Source organism: Equus caballus, chromosome 2, assembly GCF_041296265.1.
Source record: "Equus caballus isolate H_3958 breed thoroughbred chromosome 2, TB-T2T, whole genome shotgun sequence".
Taxonomy (NCBI): Eukaryota; Metazoa; Chordata; class Mammalia; order Perissodactyla; family Equidae; genus Equus; species Equus caballus.
The window spans coordinates 15,027,003-15,040,619 of NC_091685.1; the positions used below are offsets into that span (position 1 = coordinate 15,027,003).

At 45.6% G+C, this 13,617-nt stretch overlaps 2 protein-coding genes across 17 annotated transcripts in view; one reads left to right on the forward strand and one right to left on the reverse strand.

Moving 5' to 3' along the window:
* Nucleotides 1-5,014, reverse strand: part of CFAP57 (cilia and flagella associated protein 57) — an 83,371-nt gene extending 78,357 nt beyond the window's left edge. The window contains exons 1-3 of one of the 16 annotated variants that reach the window (XM_070260146.1): nt 4,756-5,014; nt 4,162-4,340; nt 1,282-1,598 (exon numbers count right to left, since the gene is read on the reverse strand). In XM_070260146.1, the coding sequence (XP_070116247.1) occupies nt 1,282-1,598; nt 4,162-4,318 (474 nt within the window). In that variant the 5' untranslated portion in view covers nt 4,319-4,340; nt 4,756-5,014. Of the gene's footprint in view, nt 1-1,281; nt 1,599-4,161; nt 4,341-4,636 lie in introns of all 16 variants that reach the window. The other 15 variants (XM_014737504.3, XM_001498701.7, XM_023631944.2 and 12 more) reach the window with 15 other exon arrangements.
* Nucleotides 4,765-11,576, forward strand: EBNA1BP2 (EBNA1 binding protein 2). Its single transcript, XM_023631968.2, has 9 exons — nt 4,765-5,041; nt 5,124-5,207; nt 5,407-5,576; nt 6,165-6,288; nt 7,382-7,471; nt 9,109-9,184; nt 9,422-9,515; nt 11,087-11,249; nt 11,396-11,576. Exons 1-9 carry the CDS (start codon nt 4,976-4,978, stop codon nt 11,444-11,446), a joined length of 918 nt encoding a protein of 305 aa, XP_023487736.1. The 5' UTR covers nt 4,765-4,975; the 3' UTR covers nt 11,447-11,576.
* Nucleotides 11,577-13,617: the final 2,041 nt, after the last annotated feature.

Sequence of the window (13,617 nt, forward strand, 5' to 3'; positions counted from 1 at the left end):
CGTAATGTAGGAAACCTACAAAAGTCACCTTACAAAGGCCAAAAAGCAAGATGAGTGGGTCTTAACAATGGCCAAGCTCTGTGCCAAAAAAGTGGAATGAAGGCTCAACTGGAAACACAGAAAAATGAGGATCTGGCAGGTTTATGTGTCCTGTCCAGGGGGAAGAAACCTCATGTCAGGGACTGTTTCGTGGTCTCCTACCAACTGAGCTTCTTTATCGGTACCCTCATCCCAATCTACAGGAACCAGCAGTCAACCTGTCAACCCCACTAGAAGGTGAGCAACCTGAGGGGCTGTGGCTTTTTCATCTCTGTATTCCCAGTGCTGGCTTCACAGTGGGCATCCAATAAGTGTTTACTGAATCGATTTGAGAGGAGGCGCTCTCTGCTCTGAACAGGGATGCTGTATCAGGCCTCATCATGGACTGGATGAAATACTTTTCTGGCTCTACCTGCCTTTGGTCTGATTCTGTGATCACCAAGCAACTTCTGATTATTAATTATTAATTTCATCTCCCAAGTTCTCTATGACTAGGGAGGAAATAACACTGGATAAACAATGTGAGTGTTCTAGTTGTGACATGCTGGTTTACACATCAGCCTCTTGGGAGATTAACTGAGTCTATGCCTGAGAAGCTGACTGGCTATTATCTCTGAACATGAACAGAACTCGGTTCTTGAGCTTGTAAAACAGAGTGCTAGACCTTAGACTAGGTTGGCTGCACCAAGACAACGGGTCTGTGGGACCCACTCCCTAAGAGTCAACCGGCCTCCTAATTGGTCCTCTTCATTTGCCCTCAAACCACAATAGAAAATTCTGTTTCCCACATAACTGTAATTTCAATGACAGCTTCCTAAAGATCTACCACTTGACATTACATTCCCAAAAATCTTCCCACCGCCCAGCAATGCTGCTGGGAAGAGGTTAGGACCAGGAAGAGAGAGTGAGTTTGAACAGTCCACCTTTGGGCTTGACCTGTGACCAGAAAGCAGTTCTGAGCCAGAGAAAAGACAGACAGACACTGGAGTCAGGGACTCCTGGCCCTGCTATTCACCACCTCTGTGATCTCGGGTGAGTGACTCAACCTCTTGGAGGCACAGTTTCCTTATCTGTAAAATAGGGATAACAATTAAGCATACCATATACGGTTGCTGTGAGACTAAATTTAAAAATGCATGTTAAGAAATTAGCACTGTTCCCAGAACACAGAAAGCATTCAATAAAAGAGAGCTCTTACTGTTTTTTCATAATTTGCACAATACTTATTATGCTGGGTGGTACCTGGTAGATGGAGTTGTTCTGAGAGTCGGTTCTAACAATGGCCATTACTTTCTGTTTTTCCCACAGCCAATAGACAAGGTTTGACTCTGGAGGTGATGTCTGAGTCAACAGGTATTTGGAGTCTGGAGAAAAAGCCATGCTAACAAATTTCTGAACTGGGAAGTCAAAATTATTAAGGATTTTGCGCTTCCGGCAAGGGATGGATGACAGTTCATAAATGGTGATGACAGGTTTTTCTTGCACAGTCTCGGAGACGGCAAGGTATCGCCGGTTGGGACTGATGGACAACGCCAACATGCCCTGACTCTTGTCTGAGCCTGCAAACAGAGGTAAAAAGGGATAATGAGGGTAGATTATGCTTTCACCAAGATCCAACATGATCCAGGCACAGTGATGGGCACTGCTGATGCAAAAGGAGACAAGTGTCAATCCTTGCAGTCCCTTGGTGCAACTATGTCTGGGGTATTATGAAAATGACTAGGACGAGAACCTTACTGAGGTGGAGGTGGAAGGAGAAGTCAGGGAATGATTCCTGAAGGAGGACAAAGTTGGACGGAGGGTCAGCAGGTGGTAGGAAGAGCAAAGGTGTGGATGTGACAAAGGGTACAGTACGGTGGGAGAACTGCAAACAGTGGGATATTCCTGGAGCATCGCATGTGAGCCAGGGGTGACCAAAGATGGGTCTAGAGGGGTGGAATAGGGTCAGATCATAGGAACCTTTATGCCCTGAGCAACTGGTACTCAATACTCTTGTCTACTTTTGAGGCTGGGATGCTAATTACTGGATTCCTCAGCCTCCCTTGCAGTTAGGTGATCTGTGTGACATTGCGCCCATGAGACAAGTGCAGAAGTCTGCTGGACTGGCTTTACTGTAAAGCTTGTGCTTTCTTGAAAACCAGGGATGGATGCATTCTACTCCTCTTTTCATGGAATATAGAGGTGATATCTGGAGATACAACAGTCATCTTGCAAGCATGAGGTAACAAGCATAAGAATGAAAGGCCCGCTCCTCTAGAAAGCAGAGCCTGAGGAAAAGATCACGGTGCAAATACTTTATTTGGGAAATGCAATCAGAGCTGCATTATGATTTTCATGGGCCCCAGGTACTTTTGCTTTCATGGGCTCCCTCCTCCATTAAAAAATGTTGAAAATGATATTTTGTGACTGCATTGGTATAAAAAGGAATATAATCCAGGCTGGATTCATTATTATTTAGTCCTTATTATTATATTCATTTTTTTCCTGATTTTAAAATACATTAAAATTAAAACATTTTCTTGGTCCCAAAAAGTATCATGGGCCCTAGACTCTGTGCCTACTATGCCTCATGGATAAATCCTCTATCTCAGTTAACAGTAATCCCATCCTTCCAGTTGCTCAGGCCACAAACCCTGCTGCTGCTTTTTCTCTTCCACCCCACATCAGGTCCAAGAGGAAATCTGTCACCACCACTTTCAAAATACATCCAGGATTTGATCTTTTCTCACCATCCCTCTTGCCTGCAACCTGCTCCAGGCCACCATTTCTCTCACCTGGATTACGCAATAGTCTCTCAACTGGTCTCCTGCTTCCTCTTTCATCCCTCCTTAAATCCATTCTCTATACAAAAGCCAGGATGAACTTGTTGAGTGTAAGTCAGATCATGTCCCTCTGCTCAGAATCCATCCCCAGTTTCACTTCACTCAGAGTAAGAGCCTTGGACCTACAAAGCCCTACGTGATGTTGCTCCCCATCACTTCTCTGCCTCACCTCTTGCGCTCCACTCCTCCATTCACTCCACTCCAGCCACACTGGCCTCCTTGCTATTCCCTAATGCACTAAGCACCATTCTAACTCAGAGCCGCAAAGGTGAAAGGCAAAAGTATGAAGTAAAAAAGAGATAATATAGGAGAATTTATTAATAATCTTTGAGTAGGGAACAACTCTCACGCACTCCTGGTGGGAGCGTACATTGGTACTACCACATCACCCAGTAATCTGAGTCCTGGCTGTGTGAGCTGGAGAATCTGCACGCATGGACAAGCATATATGAATGCAAGAATGTTTATAGTGGCATGGTCTGTAACAGCAAAAAAAACTGTTGTTTCCCAAATGTCCATCAACACTAGAACGGATAGATATATTTGGGATATTTGATTCATAGGATGGAACACCATTGAGCAAGAAAATGCATGTCATATGTATCAAGATGCATGTAATATGTATCAAGATGCACGTAATCTCAAAAACATGATGTTTAACAAAAGAAGCAAGTCGCAGAATAGATATACTATGATTCCATTTATATAAAGTTAGAATATAGCAAAAACAAAACTATATCTTACATGAGGTTACACCTATATGTGGTAAAACTATACGCAACAAAGGGTGGAAAAAGAGAATAAGCGATTAAGTTGTGAAAATCATATATATCATCAAAAGGACCAGTGTGAAGAAAAAAATTTACATTATACACATGGTTACTTGTGACTTGGGGTAAAATCTCCAGTCTTTCATCAAACATGAATTCAAAAGGTGCTGTAACGAAGGTGGTGTACTCAGGAACACTGTATCAGACAACTCAAAAAGTGGCCCCGGCGATGGCAGAGACAACGATACTGAAGATGCATGAAAAAAAACTCTTCAAAATATTTCTTTTCACTAAATCACAGTGAACAAAAGCACTTTTAAATTAACACTATTTTACATGTTAACTATGTATGTGTAATTGATTAATCTATATGTTAAATAATGCAAGTAGACATGTATTTCTTCTACATTTATAAAACTATACACATACTCAAGTTGGCCAAAAAATTTTCCTTTCAATTGTCGTATTGGGACTATGGGATTATATCTGGCACATACTGTTAATGTACATCTGGATGGAAAGGGTTTTACCTGGAATGAATCTTTGCCACTTCTGATCCACATTGTATTTCACACAGTGATTTCCTGAAGGAAATATAATGATCTGTTCATCGAAGAAGAAGACATTATTGGCCACGTGGGATCGAAGACCAAAAACATGCAGCGACTGAGCTACCACGGTCGACATGGTCCACGGTCAAAGTGTTCTGCTGAAAACGGAGCGCGGCTGGCGAGAGTGAAGCCCATCGCCCCGCCCCAGGACACGCCCATGACCCCGCCCCAGGATCAACCGCCCCGCCCCCAGGACACGCCCCCTGATCCCCGCCCCGGAGTACCCCGCCCCCCAGGACACGCCCCTGACCCCGCCGCCGGAGCAACCGCCCCGCCCCCATGACACGCCCCTGAGCCCGCGACACCCTATCTCTCCCGTTCTCGCTCCTCTCCTTTCCTTCGCTCCCTCGCGGCTTCCTGCCCTTCCGGACGACCCCCAGGTACTCCCTCCCACCTTTCGCCTCTTCTCTCCGGGTCTCCAGACCACGCACGTACCCTGCGGCACTACCACTACGATCCCAAGCCGCCCCGGCACTTTCAAACGCCGGAGCGGTTCCTATAGCAACTACAAACCGGAAGTGTGGTTCCGCGGCCGGAAGCGGAAGTTCCCATCGGAAAGTTCAGCAGCCGGGTTGAGGCGCTGCAACTGGGGCAGTTCGAGTCCACGTGGAGCCGAAGCGGGAGATTGGGGAGCTGAAGGCAGGTCGCGGCGGCGAGAGGCGCCCTTTTCCAGCCCCGCGGGCCTCGGGCCATCCCGCTCCCTCGGGTAGGTGTCGGACGTGCGCGCCGCGAGATGGACACGCCGCCGCTCTCGGGTTCGGACTCGGATTCTGATGATTCTGTTGTCACAGACAGGGAGGTCAGTGTCAGCTGAGCTCGCGGGCCGGGCGCCGGAGAGGGCTCCTTACAGCCCGGTGCTGACCGCCGGTTGTGTTCTGCAGTTGCAGGATGCGTTTTCCCGAGGGCTCCTGAAGCCAGGCCTCAACGTGGTGCTTGAGGGGCCGAAGAAGGCAGTGAACGACGTGGTGAGCGGGGCGCCGGGTCGGGGGTACTCAGCCGTGGGATGCGCATCAGGCTCTGTTGTGCTTAGGAGACCTGAGTTCTTCTCCCGGGAAAGACGCAGCCTGTGCGTTGCCAAGACAGTTACCTGTCCGAGTATTGGGGGTTAGCGCTTTGTCCGTGGGCCTATTCCCTTCTCGTGAGCGCGGTGTTTGAATTTCCTAGAATGGCCTGAAGCAGTGTTTGGCTGAATTCAAGCGGGATCTGGAATGGGTTGAAAGGCTTGATGTGACCCTGGGTCCGGTGCCGGAAATCAGTAAACCTCAGTCAACATCTCAGAGCAAGGATCAGAAAGCTGTTGATCCAGAAGATGACTTCCAGCGGGAGATGAGCTTGTATGTTCGTTTTCAAATGTGGGAGAAGTTGTGGGTCCCTGTGCTAGAGAGTAGGGAGAGGAGGAAAGTACACTTCTGAAGTTATAAGCCCGGGAGTAAGGACAACGGCTTCTTTTGACTAAAAAGATCTAGGAGATTTTCCCTGGTTGAGAAGAGCCCCTTGGTCCAGCAGTCGCAATTGAAAATTGTTTGTTTTGAAATATGCAGTTTTAAGGTTTTTTTGTGCATTCAGTTATTGCAACAAGCATTTACTTGGGAGGTTCTTACATGAACTTTTTAAAGTGACTACGCAAGAATTAATAATTGGTATTAGTTTGTAAGTTAATGGGTACTTTTAGAGTGGTCATTTTTTTAAATTACTAATTTGTTAGCAATGCTCTCCCCCTTTTTAAAAAAAGTTTGCAGCTAAATTTCTCCCAGATACCGAGTTAGTGAGATTTTATTAGTTTTTGTTTGTGTGTTTGTTCTTGCTGGTGGAGGTCGGATGTTGAGAGTCTTTCTGATCCTGGCTAACTCATGAGACGCAGTGAGAAGGAGTGTAAGTCCTCGCTCCCGGAGCTTTTTTCACACCTTGTCCTGCATCCTCAGCTACCGCCAGGCCCAGGCCGCAGTGCTTGCGGTGTTACCCCGCCTCCGTCAGCTCAAAGTCCCTACCAAGAGGCCCGATGATTATTTTGCAGAGATGGCCAAGTCCGACCAGCAGATGCAGAAGGTAAGAAACAAGGTTTTCTCTGGAAAGTAGAGGCTTCATCCTTAAGTGTATTCAGCTGGCTTATCTCCCATAATGTTTTAAAAAAGCCTGAGCCCAATAATAGGTAACTAGTTGTCACAGGACAATTATTATCTCGATTGTCTACTTCACACTTAGGCCAGTCATCACCAATTAGATAAATAGAAGGATGACTTTTTCCTAATTTAAACAATCAAGGAGAGGACAAGTACTGTAAGAAGTGTGGTCCCCGAGGTAAAGATGGCCTTTTGCATTTCCTAACTGGCATGGTCATGGCATGGTGTGTAGAAGAAACAGTTCTTGTCCCACCATTGCCAGGGGTCTGGGCTATAACCTGTAGATAGTTTCTTTTCTCTGGGCCTCAGCTTTCTCTTTTGTAAAATGAGGGATTAATATATGCCTCAGATGTAGTGTAATTTAGAGTTAGGTAGAATTTGGTCCTCAGTTAACTTTGGGCGGAAGAGAATTGTCAAAATCTAATCGAAGATATATTTAAATAGTTCCCTTGGGTCTCAAGCTGGATTTTTGGGACTTCTTGTCTCGGTGGCACGCAGGGAAGCTAATCTAGAGATGAGCCCAGACACATCTCTGTACATTCACATTGACACCTGCTCCTCCTTTAACTGAAATGTGTATGTTTGACGGAAGAGGTTAGGTACCTGACATCTGTTTGAATTTTTGATGTGTGTGTGGTATATTGGAGAAGGGAACTGAGGCTGCATGCTGGTTTAACCTCAGTTTGCAGACAGTAGGGATGGAGGGAAGTTAGTTTTTCCTGGCAAAGCTATAAGCAGACAGTTCTGTATAATGGAACAGACGGCACCCTCAGAGTGGGAAGGCCACTTTCCAGTTCGAGCTCCACCACTGATACTTTTGATATCTTGGACAAAGCGCTCAGTCTTTGGGCCTTATTGTCCTTATGTGTAAAACACAGGCTTTGGACTAGATGATTTACAAGGTTCCTTTGAACTCCACAGTTTGCGGAACTGGGACTATCTGTTTCCTGCTCCAGTGCCCCCTAAGTACTGGTCGTTCAGATTCAAATAACATAAGCTGACAACATTTTGTGTTTCAGATTCGACAGAAGCTACAGGCTAAACAGGTGGCCATGGAGAAGTCGGAAAAGGCCAAGCAACTGAGAGCATTGAGAAAATACGGAAAGAAGGTGAGAAGGAAGTTGCTGGAGTGGGCTGACCGGGTGTGTTTGTCAGGCCAGATTGCCATGGTCTGATTTGGTTCCATGCTCTGTGTGTGTTTGCTCGTGTGTTTATTATCTCACAGTGGTGTGTGTGCTGTCTTTCCTTGAGCAGTCTTTCCTGACACCACTGTGTCACCAGAAGTAGTGTGGTAACTGCCGGTGAGTCCGTCACCTCTCTGGGCTCCATTCTGCACGTCGGTACAGTGAAGAGTTGGGTCCACATCAGTGATTTCCAAACCTGACCTCACAGCAGAACCACCTGGGGGAATCTTTCAAACCAGCTTTCTAGGCTTCAAAATCTCTGGGAATCTGTGTATATTTTCTTCCCTTCCCCCAAAAGAGATGATTCTGACATGCATCCTGGTTTGAGAATCATTGGCCTAAATGGTTGTAAAGTCCTCAAGGGAATCGTATTATTGATTGTCATCCCATCTGAGAGAAAAAATGGCACCTGTGTGTTTGAAAACTATGAATACCTGAGTTCTAATGTAAAACCAGAGCAGGCATACCATGGAAGTTTTCTTGGTTTTTCTTCTTTATTTCATGGTCATACAAGAAAGAAGATTATAGGAATTAAAGTTAGGGTTATGGGAAGAAATGAGTCTAAGGAGGATCATCATGGGTGTTAAGGCTTTGTCAACATTTTGGACATAAACACTTGTGATCTGGGGTGCTGAGCTGCAGGCCACATTTGAATCCCCAGCAGAGTAAAAGTAGATTAGCATCCTGTCCTCTGCAGAAGGGCAGCCGTCGACTTATTGGATTGATCTGGTGGTCGATGGCTGAGATCAACTCAAAGACATGGGCAGTTGGTTTAACACGATTTATCAAAAGCAAAGAATTCAGTTGGGCCTGTTTGCTCCATGTTTCTAATTTGAGGAAACCTCAGCACAGTGGTTCTCAGCTGGGATAATTTTGCATACCAGGGAACATTTGGCAGTGTCTGGAGACATTTTTGGTTGTCATATCTTGGTGAGGCGTGTGCTACTGGCATCTAGTGGGTAGAGGGCAGGAATGCCACTCAACATCCTACAATGCCCAGGACATGCTGTCCACCCCGCAACAAAGAATTATCCCATCCAAACTGTCAATAGCGTTGAGACTGAGGAAGCCTGCCTTACCATGTAAGCATCTCCTTTGGTCCTTAAAGCTTTTTTTCTTTTTTGTTTTTTGGGGGGATTGTTTTTTTCAGTTGGTACTTTCATGCCTAGTAACAGTAGGTTAGATATTTAATCTGCCCAAGTGTAATGAATGGGGACCATGGGATGTAGACCTAAACGTGATTTGCTACCGTTTTGTAGGCAGGATTGTGTAATGGGGTAAGAGTGCAGACTGCCTGGGTGTGAATCTCAGCTCTGCACTTTCTCGCTTTGTGACTCAGGCCAGTTACTTAACCTCTCTGTGCTTCACTTTTGGTGGTGTTGAGAATTTCTACTTCCCTGGGTTGTTGAGAAGATAAACTGAGAATATACTTAGAGCCTTAGCATAGTTTTGGCACATAGTCCGGCAGTGGTGGTATTATCACAGTGTTGTTCCTGAGAGAGTGTAGACACTGGCTGTGATGGTCTGGAATGGGTATAACAGTCCTGTGTCCATGTCCCCAGGTCCAAACAGAGGTTCTTCAGAAGAGGCAGCGGGAGAAAGCGCATATGATGAATGCTATTAAGAAATACCAGAAAGGTCAGTATATCTCCCTCCTGAGCATGGAGGGAGCAGCAGTACTGGGTCCCTTAGGGTCAGTTCTAACACAGAGTCCCCTGGAGCCTTGATTGGTTGGGAACTGTTGGGGCTGAGGTTTGGGATGGTGTGGGGAGCAAGATGTGCCTCTTAAAATCAATTCAGTAAGTAACACCCTTCTTTTGAACTTTAAGCTTTTAAAACGCGATGGCACTGATCAAAGTACTTCTTTCCTCCCAGGCTTCTCGGATAAACTGGATTTCCTTGAGGGAGATCAGAAACCTGTGGCCCGTGGCAAGAAGGAAGGAGCTAAAGGCCAGCAGATGAAGAAGGGGTATGGAGTGTTTTTGTTTTGTTTTGTTTTGTGATGGGTCCAGGGCCAGCAGCTCCCAAGTACAGCAGGGACCTCCACAAGGAGCGGCCTCAGAGTTGAGAGACTGTAGCTGCTGCTGCCTGTGGCCAAGACTTACAGGACCGTGGGATAGTCCTTTTAGCCTTTGAAGACTAAAGTGAGGTGGTTTACGGATTTGGCATATTTTGAGTGAATACTCAGTAAAACTTGGTTCCCGTCTCACAGTGTGATGATTAAGAGCACATACCTGGGGGTCAGATCCAGACTCTGCCCTTCATTGGGAGGGGAGCTTTGAGCAAGTTACTTTACCTATCTAGATGTTAATTTCCTCATCTGTGCCTCATAGTAGTATGAAGATTAAAAGGGATTCCTGGACACCAGGTCTGGGGAAATGATAATTTCTGTGTGACATAGTAAATGCTATGATAGAGGCATTTGGGGAGTAGCATGGAAACACATTTTGGAAATATCTGACACGGTCCAGGGATGGCTTCCTGGAAGAGGGTCCCGCTTCAGCTGAGTCTGAAGGATGAGTAAGAATTAACCAGGAGACTAGGAGAGACGGAGGTTTGCGGAAGAAGGAAGAACACGAATGAGCAAAAGCATAGAGATGAGAACAGCAGATTTGTGTGAGGAACAGCAAACATTTGGTATCACCGGGAATTCAGTGTGAGGCAAGAAGGGTGAGATATAGCTAGAGGGGCCCTGGGCCGAGTCACACGCGTGCTTGTTTGCCCGGTTGAGAAGCTTGGGCTTTATCCAGTAGGCGTGGGAGACACTGATGGGCTTTACTCGAAATAATGAGCAGGTCATATTCATGCTTTTAAAAGATTACAGTGGTCCTTGTGTATATGATGGACTTGAGGGAGGCAGGGAAATTGATTAGGGGGCTATTATGAAAGTCCAGAGAGCAGTGATAATGACCTGAAAGTGGTAATGGGGGTAGCGAAGAGAAAATGAAGAAATATTCACGGGGTTAAATTAGCAGGATTCAGTAATTGGGTTGGGTGTAGAGAGTGAAAGAAGGAAGAGCCAAGGCTGACTCCCAGGTTTCTAGCCTGGGTGGCTGAGCAGATGGTGGCACCACCAGCCTCAAGTCAGGCACACATCCTGGAAGTGAAGCCAGTCTAGGAAGCGAGGTGACGTGCTGAATCTGAGATTCCCATAGAGTGACCAGTTTTAAAATTTATTACATTTAAATGTTAACTGCATGTAATAAGTTGAGAGGACTAGAAACAACTGAGGATAAGTTCAGCAAGATTTAGTTAAAATAGAATGCTTTCCAAAGGTCACTGGTGAGCCACAGATAGATGTGGGTCCTTTCCTGGTTCTTGCTTTGTTGGTTTTCCTGCTGTAGTAGTTAAAACCCTAAATAGACGAGCTTGCCTGGGGAGCTTGTAGAGTAAGAATGTAGGGCTAAGGATGAGATTCTGGGTACAGTGGCATCTAAGGGGCTTTGCATAAAGACAAGAAACTGGGGCTCTTGTTGGGGCATAAGACCCGTCAGGATTTACATTGCTGGCGGGTGAGCTGTAAGACTGCTGCTTTTCCAGGCCCAGTGCCAAAAGACGCTATAAAAACCAGAAGTTTGGTTATGGTGGAAAGAAGAAAGGCTCCAAGTGGAACACTCGTGAGAGCTACGATGATGTATCCAGCTTCCGGGCCAAGACAGCTCATGGCAAGGGCCTCAAGAGGCCTGGAAAGAAAGGGTCAAATGTAAGTGAGCCGGGGATCCGGTGAGGGGCTGGATCTGCCTCCTCTCCCACCCACACCCACTACTCCCTTTCTTTCCCTGTGCATCCTGACCCTGGGCAGAAGGCCATGCTGCTGTGTGACCACATGTGGTGTTTCTCTTTCTGTAGAAGAGACCTGGAAAACGGACAAGAGAGAAAATGAAGAGCAGAGCACGCTGAGCAGCATCTTTGAAAACAAAGAAGCAAGAAAAAGGAATGAAGACTTGGGATTTCATGATGCAGTGGGCTCCCTTCTGTTGGTTTCTTTTTATAAAAAATTCTGTCAATAAACTAAGGAAAAATTTTCAAAGAGACGTATATTCTTGGTTAAAAACTCAGGACTGAAAGATTTAGAAGTTACTTTTACATATTAAATCGTATTGCTATTTATTGATAATAATTTAGACTTCAAGTCCAGGCGGCTTCCTTTTATGATGGATGAAGATGTAACTTATACCCCTCCCAATTCCTCTCCCCCCTCCTTCCGGATAGTGGTGTCATGATTTTGGATAAATCAGTAATCAGCGTTTATATCACTATGGTTATTTAAATCCCATTCGCTGCAGGGCTAGCTGTGCTGGGATAAAATTTCCTTTGTGGTACAGCTTTTGGTTTTTCCTTGAGTTGATTATCACCTTTTGTTTTTCTATGTGCCTAATTTTCCTTCTGTATTATTCTTTTTTCTTAGATGCTTCATCATTTATCCACCTGTCATATGGCCGTTACCCTGTCTCTTTTTGACCTTCTAGATTGGATCTACTATTTTCTGGATGCCGTATTTTCCTGTCTTAGCCTATGCCTTCTTTTGCCATATACCACTTTCTACCTAGGAAAGGGGACACAGAAGGTGAATTTATCTCCTTGCGTTTCTGCAGTTGCCTTTCGTTTGGCTGCTGTGACTTTTCCTGAGAGTGTTGCGGGCGCTGCTGCTGTGTCTCACAGCCTCTTGTGTTGTCACTGAGAAGTCAGCACCATTCTCCTTCTCATTCTTCTCTCTGGAGGTTTTGCTTCTCCTGGCGATCTGAAATTCCGTGATGACATGCCTTGGTGTGGGCCTCTTTTCATTCTTTGATTAGGGTATTTGGAAGGATTCAGGTTCTTCAGTTCTGGGAAATTTTATTTGATAACCTCCGCCTTATTTTCTTTGTTCTAATTCTGGAATTTCTGGTAGTCAAAGTTTTTTATTTTTGGTGAGGAAGATGGCCCTGAGCTGACATCTGTGCCAATCTTCCTCTGTTTCGTATGTGGGACGCTGACACAGCATGGCTTGATGAGTGGTGTAGGTCTGCAGCTGCGATCCAAACCCACAAATCCCAGGTTGCCATAGCGGAGTACGTAGACTTAACCACTATGCCACCTGGCCGGCCCCGGTAGTCAAATTTTGAACCACTTCTGCCCATCTTCTAAATTTGTGTTAATTTTAGTTCTGCTTTAGGGGAAAGAGTTGATTCTTTTTTCTAGTCATTTTATTGAATACTTATTTTAGCTTTCATTTTTCATTTTATCCCCCACAAGTTCTTTTTATTTTTTTTTTTAAAGATTGGCACCTGAGCTAACAACTGTTGCCAGTCTTCTTTTTTTTTCCTGCTTTTTCAACCCAAAGCCCCCCGGTACATAGTTGTGTATTTTAGTTATGGGTCCTTCTAGTTGTAGCATGTGGGCTGCCACCTCAGCATAGCTTGATGAGTGGTGCCATGTCCATGCCCAGGATCCAAACCAGTGAAATCCTGGGCCGCCGAAGCGGAGCACGTGAACTCAACCACTCAGCCACGGGGCCGGCCCCCCCACAAGTTCTTTATTCTCTAATTGCCCTTTTTTCATATCATTTTGCTCTTACTCTAGGTATATTGTCAAGTCATATCTCTCAGAATATGAATTATAGTTTTGGTTTTTTAAGGAGTTTTCTGTTCCTTTCATTTGGTTTGCTCAAGTTTCCCCCGCCCCTCCCAGTGCGTTTGGTCTCCCTTTTTCATGGTGAGCTGTGGAAGTTAAGAGCACGGACTCTGGGGCCAGACCGCTGGGCAAGACACCTGGCTCTGCTACTTTTTTGCTGTTTGACCTTGGTCAAGACAGTTCTGTGCTTTGCCATCTCTATATAAACATGATAAAAGAATCCGCCAGATGGGGTTCCTGTCAGCCTTAACTGAGTTAATGGATGTGAAATGCTTAGAACATTGCCTGCTGTGCAATAGGCATATATGCCTGCGTAGGATTATTTTGCTGGAGTGGCTTTCCTTAATGTCTGATCATCCTCGGTGGTACACACTGAGAGACTCACGTGCTGGCTGGAAGCTATGCATAGGTTGGGCATGGGTGGGCAGGCCACTTTACACATTGGGCTTTCCTCTGTG

Excerpts from the sequence above, each read along its gene's own strand:
- EBNA1BP2 (XM_023631968.2), top strand. The coding sequence starts at position 4,976 with ATGGACACGCCGCCGCTCTCGGGTTCGGACTCGGATTCTGATGATTCT. Across the intron at positions 9,516-11,086 it reads GGCCAGCAGATGAAGAAGGG|GCCCAGTGCCAAAAGACGCT; the intron begins GTATGGAGTGTT and ends CTGCTTTTCCAG. Across the intron at positions 11,250-11,395 it reads CTGGAAAGAAAGGGTCAAAT|AAGAGACCTGGAAAACGGAC; the intron begins GTAAGTGAGCCG and ends CTCTTTCTGTAG.